We start from the raw sequence: 19,783 nt of genomic DNA on the forward strand, positions 1-19,783 counted from the left end.
TGTTAATAAACCCATATATACGTAATTATTCCAAAATTCCAACATTATTTTGAAAATGGGCTAAATTTTGTTTGTAATTCATCTCAAATTTGTTAGGTATCTCAACGAAACAATAATAATAATCATTTTCTAGCAATTTTTCAAGAGAATTCAATTTTACTACCGCAATATTCTTGAAGTGCAAACAAGTCAATACCCTAATACGTATGTATTTATTATTTGACTTCAGAAAAAACAAACGGGCTGGCAAAAAAAACCAGAGTAGGTATTAATTTGTTCTCTTCGTTACGTGAAAAAAAAAAATAACTGGTAAAAAGTAAATGGAAACTTATTTTAAATACTCGACCATTTACTTTTAAAAAGTAAACAAATATTTGTATGTGTAATACACATACCTACATTTATTTTATTTCATTAAAGTAATACATAATTATTAAAAAGTTCACCATAAGCTCGTACTTGTTTGCTGTATGTATTTATGATGTTGGCATTAATCTTGTATGCACAATTTTTATCTTCCTTTCGGAAATATTTTAAAGTTTAAACACAAAAGTCAAAAAAACCATTTTTGTAAAGAAAATTTAAGATAAAAAAAAAATGTATGTAGGTACCTACTTAATGGAAAAAATCAAAAGAGAAGAAGCTATTGATAAGTTATTTTTTTTTTTTAATTTTACTAATATGTATTACTTTTGTGGAAAAATTTTAATTTTTATTGAAAAAATTGTTAATGTTAACGTAAAAGATGTTAGGAAAAATAACATATTCAATAAAATAGGAAAAAATGGTGAGTTTACTGAATCATTTTTTACATATGTAAATTTACAAAAATATTATAATTTATTATATTCTAAGGAATTAAGAATATTGAGTATATCACTGAGATATGAAAACACATTGCCTTTTGAGCTTAATATGTAAGATCATTATCAGTGTCCATTTTGCCTGCAAACTGGCTTAGTAAAATAGAAAATTCAATATTTTTTTACTACAAATGTATAGACCTTTTTTAAACTTTTATTGTTTTTTTGTGTAAAATTATGCATTTTCTAAAATTTAAACTTTTAAAAAACAATCTCGCAGACATTATTTGAACCAACGGGATACATGTAGGTTCTAAGATAACAAACAAAATTGTATTTTTTTTTTCTGTCAGAAAAACAAAAATGTGATTTCGACTTTATAGCAGATACACTTAAAAAAACAATGTTTAATTTAATATGAAATATTCTATTTTAAGTTGAGCTTATTTTATAAATATTAATTATGTATGTTATCATTATAACTTATTTATAATTCATAAATGCCAAGATTCGTGAAGGAGTAAGAATTTATCTTTACCAATAAATATTCGGTAATAGATGCCTTTAATTTCGAAACTCTATTCGAAACAATTGTTTATCAATTCTACGAAAGGTTCTAAAATGTATTCTAAAAACTTGTAAAAAACAATCTCTTGAAGAAACGTTCATTTTCTACAGAATTCTACACTAAAAAAATAATCTAAAGGAGTCAATGAACACAAATTCAAGATAACATTTCAAATTGATTCGTTCTAAAAATATTATCAAAGTATAAAGTGTTAACCTTTTGAGAGCTACTAAATTCCTTGATGAAAACAACTTTTCTCCACCAAGTAAATACCATCAACTTCATAACAAAATCTTACCGATTGCTAGTCACGGATTTGTCCTTCCATCTGTTGTTGATAGAAGACAATAATCTCCAACCAATTCCCTTGTGCAATCTTACTAAATACGAAGAAAGAAAAAAAAATAGAAAAAGAAAGAAAGAAGAAAACATTTTAAAAGCTCAGACACTCGAATCATAACAAATAATTTTGCTGAGTAATCTTTATTTTACTCAATATACCACAAGTTTGAGATTGAGAGAAAAGAATCACAAGAACAAAATAAACCCATTCGACAGGATTACAGCAATCCAATTACGCTAGCAATGCCAGGACTTATTGATCCCGAATTATTGTCCCAACCGTTTCCGAAATCCATTTGGTTTCTAAGACTCTATGTGTATTGTATGTAATGAAAAGAAGTTGTAAGCATTTTCTTCCTCTCATAATTGCTTTCTGTAAATCTTTATATGAGTCGCCAGAATAAGAATACAATTCACCGCACATTTTGCTACACTCAAGTGCAAAATTAACCTTCAAATCATACAAAATTGATACGGATGGGCTTCTTTAACTTTCACAGAAAGTTTTTGTTAGTGGTTTTGTCTCAATTTAAGGTTTCAGTCAAATAGAAGAGGGCGCCAAAAATCAGTTTGCTTTACTAAAAAAAGTAATACAAAATGGCTGACTTTTTATTATAACTATGAAAATTTTTCCTGAAATTTTGGTATTCTATAAAAGATTAAATTTAAATTAAAAATCCGTGTCATCCTTTCAGACTGACATTGTTTTTTGTATAGAAATGTGATGAAAGTTGGATTGAGAACATTTTTTGTAGGGCGATTTTTTGAATGGTGGCCATATTGATTTTTTTTCGATTTTTAAAAAATCAAATGTCGAAACTTTTTTATTTTTTTTTCTAATTTTTCCACGAAACTTTACAAATTTTACATTTATAATAGTTCAAAAATTTTATCAGAATTCATTTAAGACTTTTATCTTAAAAATGCATTGCGTATATCTCGAAATATTTACATTTCAATGCAATCGTATCAATAAAATTTTCGTTTAATTTTTCTATGAGAGCTTTTTTTAAATCTTATTTTCTCCGCTTTTTTTTCAAAATATTTTTGGAAAATTAAAATTTTTGCTTTATGTCAAACAGTTTGATCAACAAAGTTTTGCGAGTCAACGCGTTGACTTGACACTGCTAAGTAAACGTCACGTTGACACACCTGCGCGTCAATGTAATTTAGGACAATGTTTTATGCATTGACACTGTGAACGTTGACGGTGAGATGGCAGAGAGAATATGGATTTTTTCTTGACGTCAAAGAGTCAACGCGTTGACCAATTTCGTTGAACGTGTAATCCTTTTTTATTATGGCTCTTTCGTCTGCTTAACTTATGAATTGTTTATTTATTTCTTTAATACACTTAGGAGCAAAAAAATGGAATCAAAATTTTCGTTCTGTAAAAACGATAATTGGTCAGGATGTAATTGACATATATGAATGTCAATTGCACCATTAAAAAGCTTGAAACAACAGCTTTAAATTAATGCTAGGAACTTAAAAACCCGTTCACTTTTTAAAGATCCAATCAACATAAATGAAGTATGTAAGGAAAAAAGACCTGAATTTGAAACAGAGAGTGTCTGTAAAATTCTATCAAGAAAATTTAACATTTACAAAAAAAAGAAGTGCAGTTTATTGACAGATAGCGATGATACTATCGTATGCACTTTGATGTTTTTACCAACAATTCAAAGTACAAAATTCAAGCTTTTAAATGAGACCATGAGACTTGAAGAAACATTATTTTATCCATTGCAATTTTTGTTTTTAATACAAATAATTTATTTGATTCCGTTTTTTTGCTCCTAAGTGTACTTCTTAAATGTCGCGTTTTCTGGAGTTCGATTAAAAAAAAAAAATTAAAATTATATAATATTCTAAAAAATAACGCTTATGTGTAGGAAATATTTGGGAGAAATTCAGAAATAAAAACATGTTATATGACAGATACCGTTATTTTTGGTTGAGTCCAAAAACATCTTTGAAGAGTCCCCAAAAAAAAAGTTATATATACATGTTTTGATCTGAATTGAATCATCCTTTTAACCTGCAGCTTCTTTTACAGACCGACAGTCATCCCGAAATTCTTATAGACCAACGAGCACACATACTTTCGGGACACACTTCGGGAAGGGAAGTAAAATGAATTCTATAAAAATTCTTCAAATGTAATTTCTAACTGAAGATTTTATTAGGTAATTGAAATAATAAAAAAACAACAATAACTAAAAGACATGACAACATAATAACAATAAATAAAAATAAAAAGAAAACAAAATTAAAATAATTATAATTTATTAAAATAAATAATTTGAACTTTTTTACGAAGTTTTACATAAAATTTTTTTTTAAAAAATACTTTTTTAAGAATGAATAAAGAAGTATTAAAGAAGACCTTTTAAGAGGAAAAAAAATGCAATACTTGTTAAAAAAGAATAAAGGAGTTTTGTGACGAATTTAATCGTGATTTCAGAAGATTTTAATAATCAAAATTTCAAAATACTTCTATTGGATATACTGCTTGTACAAATGAACAAAAATGTACGCTTGATATGAACTTAATTCTTGTTAAAGAAGAATGTCAAAAGCGTTTTACAATTTCTAACTCCTTCATTTGGTAATTTCGTTTTATTCGTGAGAATTCGATTAAAGACTTTTTAAGTAGAGATCTAAAATAAGTCCAATTCTGATTCCCGAAGAATTCCAAGGTGTAGATTTTTATTAAGCTAAACTCTAGAATAGTCCCTTCGTCTCAATGTGCCTATTTGGAGGATTAATTTAATTTGCGGAAAGACGAAAGAGTTATGGTTGGAAAAGTTATGTGAGGCTTTATAGAAGCTGAAATGTTGGTTTGGAGAATTCTTTTTTAATAGGAGAAATTTGATATATTAAGCTCTTCATTTTCAGATCACAGGCACTTATACAGTACTTCATCGTAGCGTAGTGTCAATTTCGTTTGAAATTCAATAACAAAAAAGGATATGTTTAACAACTTAAAAATACAAAAAAGTTGGTGTTCTAATTTTCTCCTGAGTATTTATTATTTTCAATCCTACAATGCCGACGATTGTGTATATTTTTTTTTGTCTGCTTTTATCCTTAAATTGAAGAAAGCCACATCCGTTCTTCATACACAAAAAAACACCCCCTCTAACCAATTGTATCGAACAATCCGCAATTCTCCTGCGAATGACAAGATTTATCCATTTTGTCTTGACATCTTCACGAACAAACATCTTGAATCCTCTTTGAATGTATGTATAGGAACATTGAAGGAATTGGTCCTAGAAGTCATCAAACTGTGGGAGCCAAAGCTATGCTAACGTTACTATGACTACTTTTGTAACTACTGTGTTTCTTTATCAAACCTCCCCATGGTGCTACCGCTACGTTCGTTGTCGTCATCGTCGTCGCCACCATTCTCTGAAGAAGGTTCGTCTGGCTGGGCAAACTGAGGGGATGAAGCATCGCTCCCTACAAAATCCTATTCATGGAAAAGTTAATGCTCTGTGTGTTGTATCAAGTGATTTTTCGACAGATAAAAAAAAAGTAAAACTCGTGTTTTGGCAGGCAAAATCCTTGTTTGAGTCTTAGCCTAACTTTCTTTTCCTTCGTCTTCTTTTTATTCCTTTTCGTATATATCCTTGAAATGTAATAAATTTAAATTCTTTTCAATTTCTATGCAATTTCTATCTATTCTTCTATTCGCTTATCCTTTTTGTGTGTAAATGTTGGGATTTTTTTTTTTGTTCGTCTACATCGTCCTTTCTTTCCTTGCCTCACTCGAATAAGGAACTTATTCGTTTGCACAGTGTAAACACTTTTTTAGCATAAAGTTACCACACTCACTCGCATAAGAGAGCAAGCACACACATGAGCTACTCATTTCCCTTCGAATAACAATAAACAGTAGCCCGTGCGCTGTGAGTGGGGGAGCTGTGCAAAAAAAAGCACACTAACAAAATACACCGACGCCAAATCCTTCAAAAAGGATCATGGTCCAAAATTAGCATAGCAAAGGCGCGCAGTGGAAGAAAAAAAAAATCGATTTACCCACTCTTATTGTAGATTCATAGAGACGAAGAAATATTTACAAAGCAGTAACTTTGAAGGACACACAGGACCATCAGTCCTCTATGCGGTACAAGAGGTTTTTTTTTCATCCATTTTTTTTTTTTTTTTACTTATTTTTGAGAAATAGAACTTTTGCATGCATATCAATTACTTTATTCCCCGAGCTTTTACAATCTGCCTCCAGAGGGCCCAGGTAATAGAAGAGATTTCCATGCAAATGTTTAAATTTACAATTTCTATTCACTTTCGATTTTCGCCTTGCCTCGAGTTATGTGAGTTCTTGTGTCGGTGTAGGTATAGGAGAATGTGTGTGTGTTTGTATATTTTTCCGGTAGAGAAGGAAATCTGTTATCGTTGAGATGGTGATTGGAGACTGTTGGCATTTTGTACAATTTTATGGTACTAAAGGTTCATCGATTTGTTACTGCTTCTCGAGTTCTTCCGAGAAAAAGAAAGAGGATATTATATTACGTGTTTGTGGGAGATGAGACCTTAAAAATATGTGTATAGGAGTGTAGGTATTCATTTAGGTATATTGCTCAAGAAAGAAAATTTTTCAGTTGAAGACTCGGAGAACCACTGTAGGAACAGGAAGTCATGATGGGGCAAATGAGTTTACATAAAAAGCAGGTACCTTTCTGGAGTAACAGTATATCTTCTAGGTATACATTAGAATTTGATAAATATTCTTAGCAACAAAAATAACAATTAACTTTTAATGGGCTCACAATAACAGGAGTAACCTTAAAATATGGACATTGGAAATGTCCCATCACCAGGTTCCGGTACGAAGATCTTAACTTTAAAGTTATTTCTTTAAAGGACAAATGATTATGTGTCTTCGAATTTCGTATGCGGTCGAGGTTGTTTTGATGAAAAAGTATCTTTTTTTGATGAAGAGAATGATAATGAATTTAAATTGTTAATGTTACAATAGATAAATTTCCTTTATTTAATTTATTATTTGTAGCAGACTTATTTGTCAATTTCTTGTAGCTAGAGGTTTAATTATTGAAGTGACATTTTATCTGGAAGAATTCTGTTCAAGCATGAACATTAGCTTGAATATTTCCATTTTATTAGAAACACATTTTGTGGTAAAGTGTTCAGTCAAATTTAATTGATTTAAGGGACAGCTTGCAAATATTGAAACATATACAAGCTCTACTATTATTTTTATTTATTTATTGACTATAAAATATTGAAATTCAGAAGCTAAATAGGTTTTTCCAATACCACAATTTTCAATAAATTTTTAATTTCCTATAACTTATTAATTCCTATAAGACTATATTTCCGGATTTGTATATCTTAAATAGTTCAACTAATTTTGCCGAAAAAGAGATATTATTGCGATCTTTAAAAGTTACTTTGTATTATAGTGGGGCGGCTTAGCAACAAAATCTTGCACTTTGTGACTAAAGCATGAAATTTACATCATTGTTAGTACTCAATATAAGGGCCAGTTTGTTCAAAGTCGATTATCTTTTAATCAAGGATTATTCCATAGAAAAATCCTTGATTAAAAGATAATCGAGTGTGAACAAACCGGTCCTAAGAGTTATTTAAAAAAATTGGGCCACCTTGTATTCCATCTGGAAGGGTAGATACAAGAGTTTTTCTGTGTTGCAATTGTTTATTGCACATCATAGTATAAGTAACAAAACATTTTTATTAATACCAAAATGTCTCGACCATCATGTAAAAAGTTATATAATAGTCTTTTACTTAAAGAGCAAGAATCAGAATATTACCAATTGCTCTATGAAAAAAGTGGTAGGCTGATAAAATTTTGTAAGGACGTTTCATATAGCATAGAAAAAAATAATAAAATATGTCCACCAAAATATTTCGGGTTAAAGGGTGTTTTTTTTTTTTGCGGGAAAGAACACTTTTGAGATGGTAACATTGCACAACATGGAAAATTTATGCATTTTTTTGAACTGCATATAGATGTCATAAATAGTATGAGAACCAAAAATATAAAAAGATTTAATTATATTTACAATGCAATATTTAATTTTAATGACAAATTTAAAAAGCTTGCTTTTATTTTTTCATTGAGTTTTCATACAAATTAAAATTTTGAAGGAGTGAGGTGCATAAGTAAAAGAATGAAAAGTATTGTGCAGTTTGTGATAATAGGATCAAATCAATAAGATTGTTAATACAATATATAACCTTCATTCTAAGATATTGGGCCACTTAATATTTAACCTAGAAGGGTGTTTATAAAGATGCACAGAAAGCAAATTAAATTAATTTATGTAAAATTTGTTATTATTAGAAGGCAAATATACAAATATCCATTCTGTTCAAGCATAAACATTAGGTTAAATATTTCCATTTGATTAGAAAAACATTTTGTGGTTAAGTGTTGAATCAAATTGTTTTGTGGTAAAGTGTTGTACACGTGTTGGGGCTATGACAAAATGATGATTTTGGGTAAAGGATTTTTTTTTTGACAATTCTAAAGGCGCCTGGTGAAAGATGAGGGAAAAAAAATTAGGCATCTAGTACGGATTTTTTTCCAACACTCTGCGTTTCGAAATATGAATTTTTGAAAACACCTTGTTTTTTAGGGGTATTTTTGGGTAAACTTATAGGACACTAGCTGACCCGGCGGACTTCGTTCCGCATTTTTCTAGTACTTATTTCCAATTTTTGGCTTTGTAATGTGTTAACCTTTCCAATACAAAAAAATCGGGCGACAACTTGATATATGGAGCACAAACATATGTACAATTGTATAAAGTATTAAAAAAAGCAAACCATTTGTGGAATGTGTACTAAGTTTCATTAAATTTATTATTAAGGTACATTTAACAACATAAATATTCAGCGGAAAGCAAATTGATGCTATGTCCTTAACAGATCCTATGGAGTTATAATGATTTTGCTTTCCAGGCGATATGTATGTTGTATGCACGATTTTTTGCGTCAAATAGTAAAAAAATGTTTTTAAAAACAAAATCTTATGTGTCTCAAACTCCTTTCAATCACTTGCAATTGCTACTAAAATTTGATATTTTTTGGCCATTTAGGAAATTAAAAAAGCAGCAATTTTTTTTGTAAGTTGTAAAAAAACCGACTTAAAATGAAAAAATTCCGTCTTAATTCTGTACATACGTCTAAATATTAAAATTTTTTCTTAAAAAGATTAAATCATTTTAAATTAATGCGGAAATTGTATTTATAAATTGGTAGTTGAAACAACTTCAACAAATTTTAAGTTTCAGTTTATCATACCGATTTTCAACTGTGAGATAGATTTAATTGAGGAAATAACATTTGAAAGTGTTAAATCATGTTTGTTTTTGAATATGAGCTCTTTGAACCCCAAATATTGAATTTGCTCATAACTTGACAGCAGCGCCACGTACCAGGTCCAACTATAAAACAAAACCTGTCTCGAATGTACCTTATCAAACGCAAAAAAAATCATAAAATTCTATACAGCCGTTCGGACTCCAAATATGGAATTTAACTATAACTTGACAACAGCATCAAGTCTTTCGAACTCCAAATATGGAATATTTGCCTATAATTTGACAACAGCGCCACCTACCCCATACAATTATAATTTACAAAACATGGATGGACTTTATCACACAAACGAACTTTCACAAAAATCTGTCAAGTCTTTCGGACTCCAAATATGAAATTTGTCTATTCATACTCGGCAACAGCGCCACTTACCGGGTCCAATTTATGAAACAAAACATGTTTCGAATGAATTTTATCAGACACAAAAAATTTCACAAAAATCTGTCCAGTCGTTCGCTCAAAATATAATATGTAATTTTCCTAGAACTTGACAACAGTGCCAACTACTGGGTCCAATCATGAAACAAAACTTGTCTCGAATGAACCTTGTCATAACACAAAATTTCACAAAAATCTGTCCAGTCATTTGACCCCAAATATGGAATTTGCCTATAACTTGACAGCAGCGTCACCTACCGGGTCCAATTATAAAACAAAACCTGGGGTCGAATTACAGCATACGATTACGATCACTCGTTAACGTTTTTACTATTTGTGTCTCTATTTATTTAGTAGAAAAAGATAGGGACACATAGCAACCATACGATAACGAACGTATGCCGTAATTCGACCCCTGTTTCGGATGGACCTTTTCACATACATTTCACATAGAAGGAGTAGGGTCACAAACAAACGCACAGGGGAAATATATATACACCTTGCATAACGGTGTCACACACATAGTTTTGTTGATCGTTTAACTTCGGCACATTGGTTTGCACAAAAATTAATTAATTTATTCAACGTAATTTTATTGCCTTTCGCGTAGTATTTCTGATCAAGAACATTTTGGTCTGCACGATTTGAAACAACCAATCCTAATTGTGCCAATGCTTTACTCGCAATAATCAAACACGGGTCCTCAATGAATCAGAGAGATCAGAGATTGAATATACATACATTTTATTTGTGCAGTCCATAATGTGGATTTAATGTCACAAGACCAATAATTATTTGTTTCACTAAAAATCAGGCTTTTTTAATATTATTTTGAAAGCCTTACAAATTAAGCATACATAGTTAAATTTTTTATAAAGCGAGTGTTTTTTTACTCGTATAAGTTGACAGCTATGTAAAGATGCGAGAAAAGGTATTATTTTTTTTTATACAAACCATCTACATATAAATACCTTTCAAACAAAAAAAAAATTACCAAAATCGGACAAGCCAAACGCGAGTTTATCGGCCACACACACTAAACGAACTCATTTTTATATATAAGATGAAGGTTTTGGCTTTATGCATGTGCAAAAAAATGGAATCGTTTAGTGAGTTTTGGCTGAATAACGGAAGAAACAAGTTTTTAAAACACACGTTTTTTGACAGTTTTTAACCGATTTTCATCGTTTTTTCTTTTTATCTTTTTTTCTTTAATAGATACAGGAATAAAGTATATGGAGTAATGATAGACCATGACCACGACTAAATGTGTGCGAAGTTTCAATCATTTTTGTAAACACAATTTTGAGATAACGGTAAAATTTTACAATTCAATAAGTTATAGCTTTTGATCAAGAGCAGATAGAAATTTTATTAAACTTTTATGATCATTCTGATACAATTACCTTTCATTTGGTATATCACACATAACGATAGACTAACTACAAGCTACACAATGTTAAATCAAGAAACTTGCGAAAAACCTCAAAAAACACCATTGGAGATCTGTTGCCCCCCGAACAACCACCAGAAGTACCACGGTACTTCCCACCGTAATCTCAGTCTGGAAATTCGACATGGTTGACTTTAAAAAATTCTAACTTCTCTTGTAGGCATCTTTGAAATGAGATTCATAAGTCATATGAAAGGTGAAATAATAAGCTTTCAGATGGTATAAAATTTTGTATAGGTTGTAAGAGAAAAAAATGGAATTAATGACGTGAGAAGATAAAAATTCATGTTTTCTTTGCTTTTTTTGATGAAAATGATTGTTTTCAATAAATTATTTTTATACACTTTGTGCATTATAAAAATTAAAAATAAAATAAGAAATACTTGGTTTTTAAATTGCATAATTTTTTTTGTAAGCTTTTAAAATAAAAAAAATTAATATAATGAGAAAATAAAAAAGGTATTTTTTTTAGCTTTTTCTTGTTATTATGATTTTTTTGAAAAAAGTAAACTCTTCAATTGACTCATTTTTAACAAAACCACACAACCTGTTTTCTGACGACGTTATCACGTAAAATCATCGTCCGTAAACCGGCTTTACAGACAACCTTTTTTAATAGTCAGATAAACCTAGGAGTAAAAGTTTTTTTATATTGACATTCTTCTGGTAATCTAACTGACGATTGTAACATCTGGGTTAAATTTAAAAAATGTTTTTTCAGAGCAATTTTTTTTTTCAAAATATGGTCAAGAACACACAGAATTATTCTAAATAAGGGCGTATTTGAAACCACTTTGAACAGTGGATTAGTCCATATAAAATATAAATACTTTGTTTAAATTAAGTTAATGATGCTTGAAGCTCCTTACTCTGAATAGTTCAAGCACCAGCAACACAAACATACGTAAAACTTTGAGTAAGCACTACATAATTTAAACTAAATAAATTTGGTAGTCAGCAAATGATGCAAAAAGAATACAAAATAAGTGGTTGGTTTCAGAATTTACTAAGCAAGTAAACAAATATTTAAAAAAAAAAAAAATGTTACGTATACACCACATTGACCGATTTTCTTTACAATTTGAAAATTTTTATAAAATGTGGATCACAATGTCCGTAGCCTGGGAGGGGGGGGGGTTGGGAAACAATGCTTTAATACTTGGCGAGAATGGAAAAGGATCCATTTATATATGATTGATCATGAATTTTCAAAGCTTCAATAAATTCTTTATTCCTTGAATATCCTTCAATAGGAAGATTTTATTTCTGATTTCTTACACGAACTAAAAAAGGAAAGCAAAATAGGTCTTTGTTTATTTTTTTGAAAAAATAAAAGCCTAATCAAAAATATCAAGAAAACCTGTGAGTTTTACAGATTTATAGGTTCACCAAAATAGTTATTTTGTTATCATTATCAATAGCATATTACCACAATTGGTAATGGTTAGTGCACCATGGTATGCTTTCAAATTTTTTTTTAAGTTTTTGTTTAAAACGCAACAAATATGTAGCTTTCAGTACCTACATATTTTAAGCGTAAAATTAAACCCTCATGGAATAAATTTTTAATTTTCAAATTATAGCAAACATTTTGTTCTGATTTCTTTTCTTTGCAACAAGCGCCAATCATAACGATAAATCATAATCTTTCTCAAAAATTCTCACAAAAACTAATTTTAACTGTCTCAAAGATGAGAGTGATGCCAAGTTGTTGTACAATTTGTTTAGAGATTTATTAGATTTTTTTAACATCCGCAAATAAAACTGCAAATTAAACTTTTTCAGAAAAAAATAAAAATATAACAAACTTCATGCTAAGTTATAAGTTGAACCTATAAAAAAACATTTGGTTAGAGGAAAAAATATTATATTTCCAAACTGGAAAGGAAAACTTTTTTATCACAGCACAAACAAAAAATAAACAAAAAAATATCCTTCGACTTGTGTACAGGAATATGGCAGTGTTGTGTGTGCTCATTTTTATTTACCCTCCAGGACAGTGGTTGATATGAATTGAATCATTTTTATTTTTGCATTTCACGAGAGAGTGTTGTGCCTTGTGCGTTATAAGCCATGACTACAACACAGACAAAAAAAAAAAAACAACACATCACTGTACATACAAACTGAAATTCCATGAATAATAAAAAATAAATAAAATCCTTTTGACGTGTCATCCATTTTAATAACATTAGTTTTTATGGAAACTCACAAATTTGTTCCGGAAGCAATCTCTAAACCCTTTTTATATTTTTTTTGTTGTTTTCTTTTTTTGTCAATGAAGTTAAAGCTTAAATTATTATTATTATTTGTGTATCTCTATATTTTATGCCGAGCCTATTATAACGTATAGGATATATATTTCGTTGCTCAAATGGATTTTTAATAAAAATTACCGTCAATTTTTATAACACAAGCCGACATGTGAAGGATGAGTTGGATACCTATTTTCAAAACAAAACTGCCTTTGAAATTTTATAAGCGGCCATATTTTTAATGGAATCCTTTGCCGTGTCGGTTGGTCGCTACCACACGCCCACCGCGCTGCCAAACCAACATAAACTTTATAAACTTCACACATGAGAAACCAAAGAGCTATGAAGATGTAATAACCTTTAACGTTAACATTTTTATGGCTTACATGAGAACGTAGATAACAAAAAAAAAAAAAAAAACAAAAACAAATAAAAATAAGGAAACTCCAAACAAAATAAAGGAAGCACCAAAAGTTCATTCATTCATGGTTCATTTTCGATATCTCGTTTCAACTTTTAGTCCTTATCTTTGTATATTCTATGTGCGACCCACATTTACTTTGTGTGTATGTTTGAATGTTCGTAAAGTACATATCCTTTTGACGAACAAATATGAATCAGGAACAAAAGAAAAGGTAATGAAATTTTATTTATAGATTTATGAGCAATTTCAATATTGTTTGGGAAACAATGTCATATTACTAACAAGCTTCGATTGAAGGGAAGACTTTTATATAACAAAAAATAACACATTCCAATTCAAATTGTATTTTTCCATAACCTTTGGATGAATTGCTTAAGTTACAAAAAAAAGTAAATCGTAAATGAGTTTCATGTGCTTTTAAGGAACAATTTACTTAGAGTTAGAATTTGGTTTGTTGATTACCTGACCCTTAAATTTCATAAAATTAACATAATTTTCAAAAAATGATTGCCTAGTAACTTAACATATCAGACCGTATTTCAAATGCAGCAGTCCTGGTTTTTGGAGGAATTTTTCATAATATTATCTTTCCCAAATAAATATCCTGTTTTTAAACACTCATTGTAGAGTGCAATATTGTCAATTTATTAACAAAAATAACCGTCTTTTTTTTAGTTTTTATTGATCTACAACTTAGGTGTATTATATTAGGTGTTAGGGTTACCATTATGGACGTAGGTATGTATAATCTAGAGCTATAACCTTGCGCCTTAAATTTCAAAGCGAGCAAACATTTTTACATATATAATTTTTGAAATTAAATAAAGTTGGTAAGTATGTCAGTGTTAATAATTTATTATTGCCGATGTTGCCGTATTGATTTTTAATTAATTAAAATTAATTTTTTTTGTACAAAACCTTTTTTGTTGCTTAAATTTCATTAAATAAACGATATCAAAAGGTTCTCTAAGTAATTTAAGGAAAAAAATATATGGGAGTAAAAGACAATCTTCCAATTTTCTCACAAATTGACTTCAATCAAACACAAAAAAATATTTTGTACACCAAGCTTTGTAGATAACAGTTTTGGGTGATTCCCTAGAGGGGAAATTTGAAATTTTTATTAGAACCAAAACTAACGTTTCTTTCCATATAAACAAAGTTTTTTTTTGTTTTAAACACCGCTGTAAAGGTAGCAATTTTGATATTTTTTTTAGAAATAAAAAAAAATATTTTTTGTACCGTTATTAGTTAGTACCTACCCGAAATGAAACCGTATTTTTTATTTCTGAAATTATCGTAGCGTTATAGCTACCATAATATAAAAATTTAACAAAGTTTTCAGAATACACATTTTTGGTCTTCTTAAAAAATTCAAAACTTTTTGAAAACTCAATTTTTTGATGATTTGTTTTGAATTTTCGTTATTGTGGATTAATATACATATTTATGAAAATGTCATACCAATACACCTAGGTATCTACCTTTTTTGTAATGTTTGAAAATTTTAATATAACATCGGTGAGGAGTGCAAGGTGTATAATATACATACCTAAATAAACTTCCTATTTTCAATATTAGCCGTGATATTTTCATGACATTTTAATCATGAATTATTTTATTTATGAATAAAGTGTGTACTCCTGGTTTGAAAAGTTGTAGTATTTACTTATACCTAACAAATTGCATCAACAAATTTATTTTCGAAAAAAGTGGTTGTCTGTAAAGCCGGTTTATGGACGATTATTTTACGTGATAACGTGATAAGAAAACAGGTGGTGTGCTTTTGTTAAAAAAAAATGATCAAAAATCATAATCTTATTGCAAAGTACTTAAGCTAAAGATTAAAACCTTACGTATTTATATCTGTAGGTATGTTTTACCTTATAATAAATTAATCTGTCGATTAAAAAAAAAAATCAATTTTCTACATCGTCGCGTTTAGAAAACAGCCAATTGTTTTAAGATTTGTTTTACCCCTATTTACCCTTTTAAATGATAGAATTTTTAAAAATCTTTAAACGCATTCAACTTTAGGTTATTATCTTTCAAATAAGCTATAGAAAATTTTTGTATCTTCTATAGTTTGTTTTTAATTTTTACACGAGATGTGTTAAAAAATTATTTTTTTAAATGACTACCAATTTTCAATTTTTTTTTGTCCTTTTTTTATTCCTCTTCAACTATTGACGTACTTCTATTGTGGTGAAAATCATTTGAAACTTTATGTAAGTACTTATAAGAAAAATCAAATTATAATGTTCCTTAATTTTGTTCATAAAAAATATTAACATTGGAATTGCTTTTAGCATAAAAGACACTTGCTTTTGATTTCTTTTGCTTGCATTTGATTTTTATTGAATGAAAAAACAAGTTGTTTTTTTACAAACTAATATTTCGAAGCTTTGGAAAATAATGACGTAGGTAATAAAAATAAAAATGTGTCTGAATGATTTAAATTAATCTCTATACTATATACAACTTTTATGTTGACACAGCCATTTTGAAAGTGATTTCAATGCAGATGATATAGTTTTCTTAACACTTTAATCACATGATTCATTGGGTTTTCATTTGATTTTGAATTCGTGTCAAATTAACCAAGTTTTTCCTCATTTCTGATATATTTTTACACAAGAACGTAATGTGTTAGCCTTTGATTTCATTGTCCCTTTGATGAGAAGGGGAATTAACTATTTTAGAAAATATATTTTCCGAATTCATCCATTAAAAAATGAACTTAAATTAATGTTTTTTATAAATCTGCACAAAAACGGTTTATCTGCAGAACTTTTATAACAAAATAAATGGCATAACAAGTTTAAGCTAAAGCTGATCTCTCATTTGAATAGAAAACATTCATTTTACAAAACCTTACAAATCCTCACAAAAGAAAAAAAAAATCGACAACAGCAAAAAAAAAACAACACTATTATAAAGAAAAAAAAAAAAAAAAAACAAAAACAAAAACACAAAACATCCCTTAAACCAACCAACAAGCAACCCCAACAACATTACACATTTCTTTTATGTAACTCAAGCGAGTGATTAATGGCACCAAGACCAAAGAGTGTTACTGGAAATTGCTTCCGTCTAAGGCAAAGTCTAACTCTCTGGCAATCGCCTATTAATCTGCCTTAACGTAAATATCCCCATATCTTTTGCAAAATTATCATCTCTCTTCACCTACTTAACCCACATAAAAATCAAAAAACCCTATGGAGGCAGACAGTCTGCCTGCCTGTCGACATTTGCTATTACCAGTGCCTCATGTGTATAGCAGCATATTATCAAGCGCAAAGCCTATTATTTCTACAAACACTTCCCATATCCTTTCTTATGATAACGAGCTATATGGCAAGGATAAGCATCTTTGTTAATTTATCAAGAAAAAGAATTTAAGTAGGTACAGATATAATACTCGTATATCCTTTTGGCATAGCTCTCGCTCCGTATTTAGATAGTGGTCAAGTTGCCTCAATGTATGGATAAGGATACATAAATATAAACTCATAGTTGTTTCATTAGAATCCTTGTTTTATTTTCAATTTTTATGTCTACGAGTACACTTTTATGCCAAGGAGCATAAAAAAAAACAACACAGCAAACACAAACTCTTGAAACCATTCCAAATGGGCAAACATAAGAGATGAAATTAAATTCCAGATTTTCTAGTTACCTAGTCACAGATTGTTGGGTTGGCACTCGTCCTCCCCTCCGAAATAATCGTTATGTCGACTTCGTTGACGACGACGACGAACGCCTAGACCTACCCTCCCACTTGATCATAAATTTCCGCAAAAAAAGAAGAAGAAATAGAGAAAAAGCTTCTAAGAGTACAAAAAAAGAAAACATAATTTGATTTGAGTCCTTTTTTTTTGTGCTGCGCCTTCCCGAAGAAAATTGAATAAAAAAATATCGTAATCCTGGGCACGAGAAAATAAGCAGGTAAAGCATCAGTATCTAGATAGAGGCCTCTCTTCCACACAGAAAGAAACAGAATACACAGAATACCCACCTTCCAGCTCATATAATTCAAGGGACAAAGGAAGCAGACAAACGAAAAAGGGACATATAGTCCTAAGAGTAGGTACCTCTCACACAAGTAGAACGGGAATGAAAGAAAGTATAGGACCAAAGTTCCAGGAATAACCGCAAGTCATCTATTTGAATGGCCAACCGACCGACCGACGGCCGCCACTTCTATCGTCCTTTGGGGGAGAATATATAGGATGTTTTGTTCCTCTCCAACCACCTCCTTTGATAAACACAGACAATCATCCGGGGAGCAGCAGGAGGCAAAAAAAAAAGCAGAAGAAAAACGACAGGACAAAATAGAAAAACGAGAAGAACGAAAAAAAAAATTGTATCCCATTCCATATAGCTAAACGAGGACAGGATAAATGCAAATGAAGTTCGGATTTGGTCACCCTACTGCTGTCATTTTAGAGACTTAGCTGCAGGATATGAAATTCCTATAGAAAAATAGCTGCGCTTAAATCATATATCCTGAAACCAGGATACGACACAAATACCTCAATATTCTTAGGTATACTGCAGCAGCACCATTCAAACACAAAAACAAGGATAACGAAAGCCAAAAGTGACATATCCTGGCATATAATAACATATCCCTCCTTCTTCTTCGTCCTGCCATGAATATGTGTGCCGTCGTTGTCGTCGCATAGGATGGTATTTTCATGATATAACTCCCCTTGCTCCTACTTCTTTCTCATATTCGACGGAATAAAGGATCATTATTGGGAGCAGATAAATAAACCCAATTGCAACGGGCGATTGCATGGATATGGATATATGTAGATGGAAAGGATACAAAGGATATGGTATGTAGAATATTTTTTTTTTTTTTATTAAGAACACAAACTGCATCACATATCACTAACCTTGTTCGAGTTGCCATTAAATTTTAACAACTTCTTGCACGACTTGCCTCGACTCTCGAAATACACTTCCTGTGGAGTTCGATGCTGTTTTGTCCTCAAATTCATTCGAATCATGCAGCAGCCCGATTTGGCAACTGGAGAGTTTGGGCTAAGACCAATACCACCACCCAGCACGCCCTCGATAGCGCCAATTTTTTTCGACGATAAGTTTACATCCATTTCCATTGTTTGGATTGCGCGCGGACCGCACTTGGTTTAAGGTTTCACTTCCGGCCGATTACATTATAGCACACAAGGGGTTCTTTGTTTATAACCCAGGACACCTGATGCACTCACAACAAACCGTTTTTTTTTCGTTTTCGTTTCTTTTTGTTTCTTTCAACTCACAGGATACTACTACACTACTCGACGTCGTACTATAACTGAAGTGGATTCCTTGGAATTCTTTTTCGCTTCTGTCTGTGTCTCCCCCATTCGTGTTGAGAAGTAGTTCTGTAAATCAAGGACTGAAATAACGCACAACTTTTTTTTCGAATGAAAGCACTTTAAGTCGACAAACCCTTGGGACAAAATTAGCAAACAAATCGAACAAATAACCAACCCCTGTCACTAAAACTGTACTGTAACACCCTCTGTCTCTTTGTATATTGTGAGACAAAAAACAAAAAAAAAACTTTAGAACTTCACTCCCGCCTTCAATTTTTGTGGTCGATTTTTAACGTTATCGTTGTGACAAACTGATAGCCCGGGTTTACTCCTCAAACTAGCTGGAGCTGCCTTTCGATTGCGAGCACCTTTTGCAAACTGACAACGTTTCTATCGTCTGTAGCTGATAGGTGTTTGGTCGATGTTTCAATGTTGTTTCCTCCGAATGTGCTTCCGATATGGTTTTTAAGCGCCTCGGCATTAGCAACATTGTGTGATGCTGCCACGAGTCTAACACTGATTAACTGTGAGCCACCATCAACCCTCAACATCTCACAGGCTTGACGATACAAAAATTCTCTCAGAACATTTTGAAATTTTGAAGGTTTTCAAGCGCATGCTCTTCTCTGGAACAGTGGTTACTGAGAGTTTTCCATCAGTTATGTATTTTGTAGGAAGATATCATGGGAGACAAATTTATATCACATAAATTTTATTTTTCCATACAATTTTTTTATCAACTTTTATGAATTTTTCCCTGATCATTTATGAAAAAAGTATCATGGGAGAAAAAAGTAACATGCGAGAACAGTAAAATAGCAGAACTTTTTTAACT

At 30.6% G+C, this 19,783-nt stretch overlaps 1 protein-coding gene across 1 annotated transcript in view; it reads right to left on the bottom strand.

Moving 5' to 3' along the window:
• Positions 1-19,478, bottom strand: part of LOC129920133 (uncharacterized) — a 59,149-nt gene extending 39,671 nt beyond the window's left edge. Inside the window, exon 1 of the mRNA XM_056001346.1 lies at positions 18,523-19,478. Coding sequence (XP_055857321.1) covers positions 18,523-18,747 — 225 coding nt within the window. The 5' untranslated portion in view covers positions 18,748-19,478. The remainder of the gene's footprint in view (positions 1-18,522) is intronic.
• Between the last annotated feature and the right edge of the window lie 305 nt (positions 19,479-19,783).

Source organism: Episyrphus balteatus, chromosome 4 (assembly GCF_945859705.1).
Source record: "Episyrphus balteatus chromosome 4, idEpiBalt1.1, whole genome shotgun sequence".
NCBI classification, from domain to species: Eukaryota; Metazoa; Arthropoda; class Insecta; order Diptera; family Syrphidae; genus Episyrphus; species Episyrphus balteatus.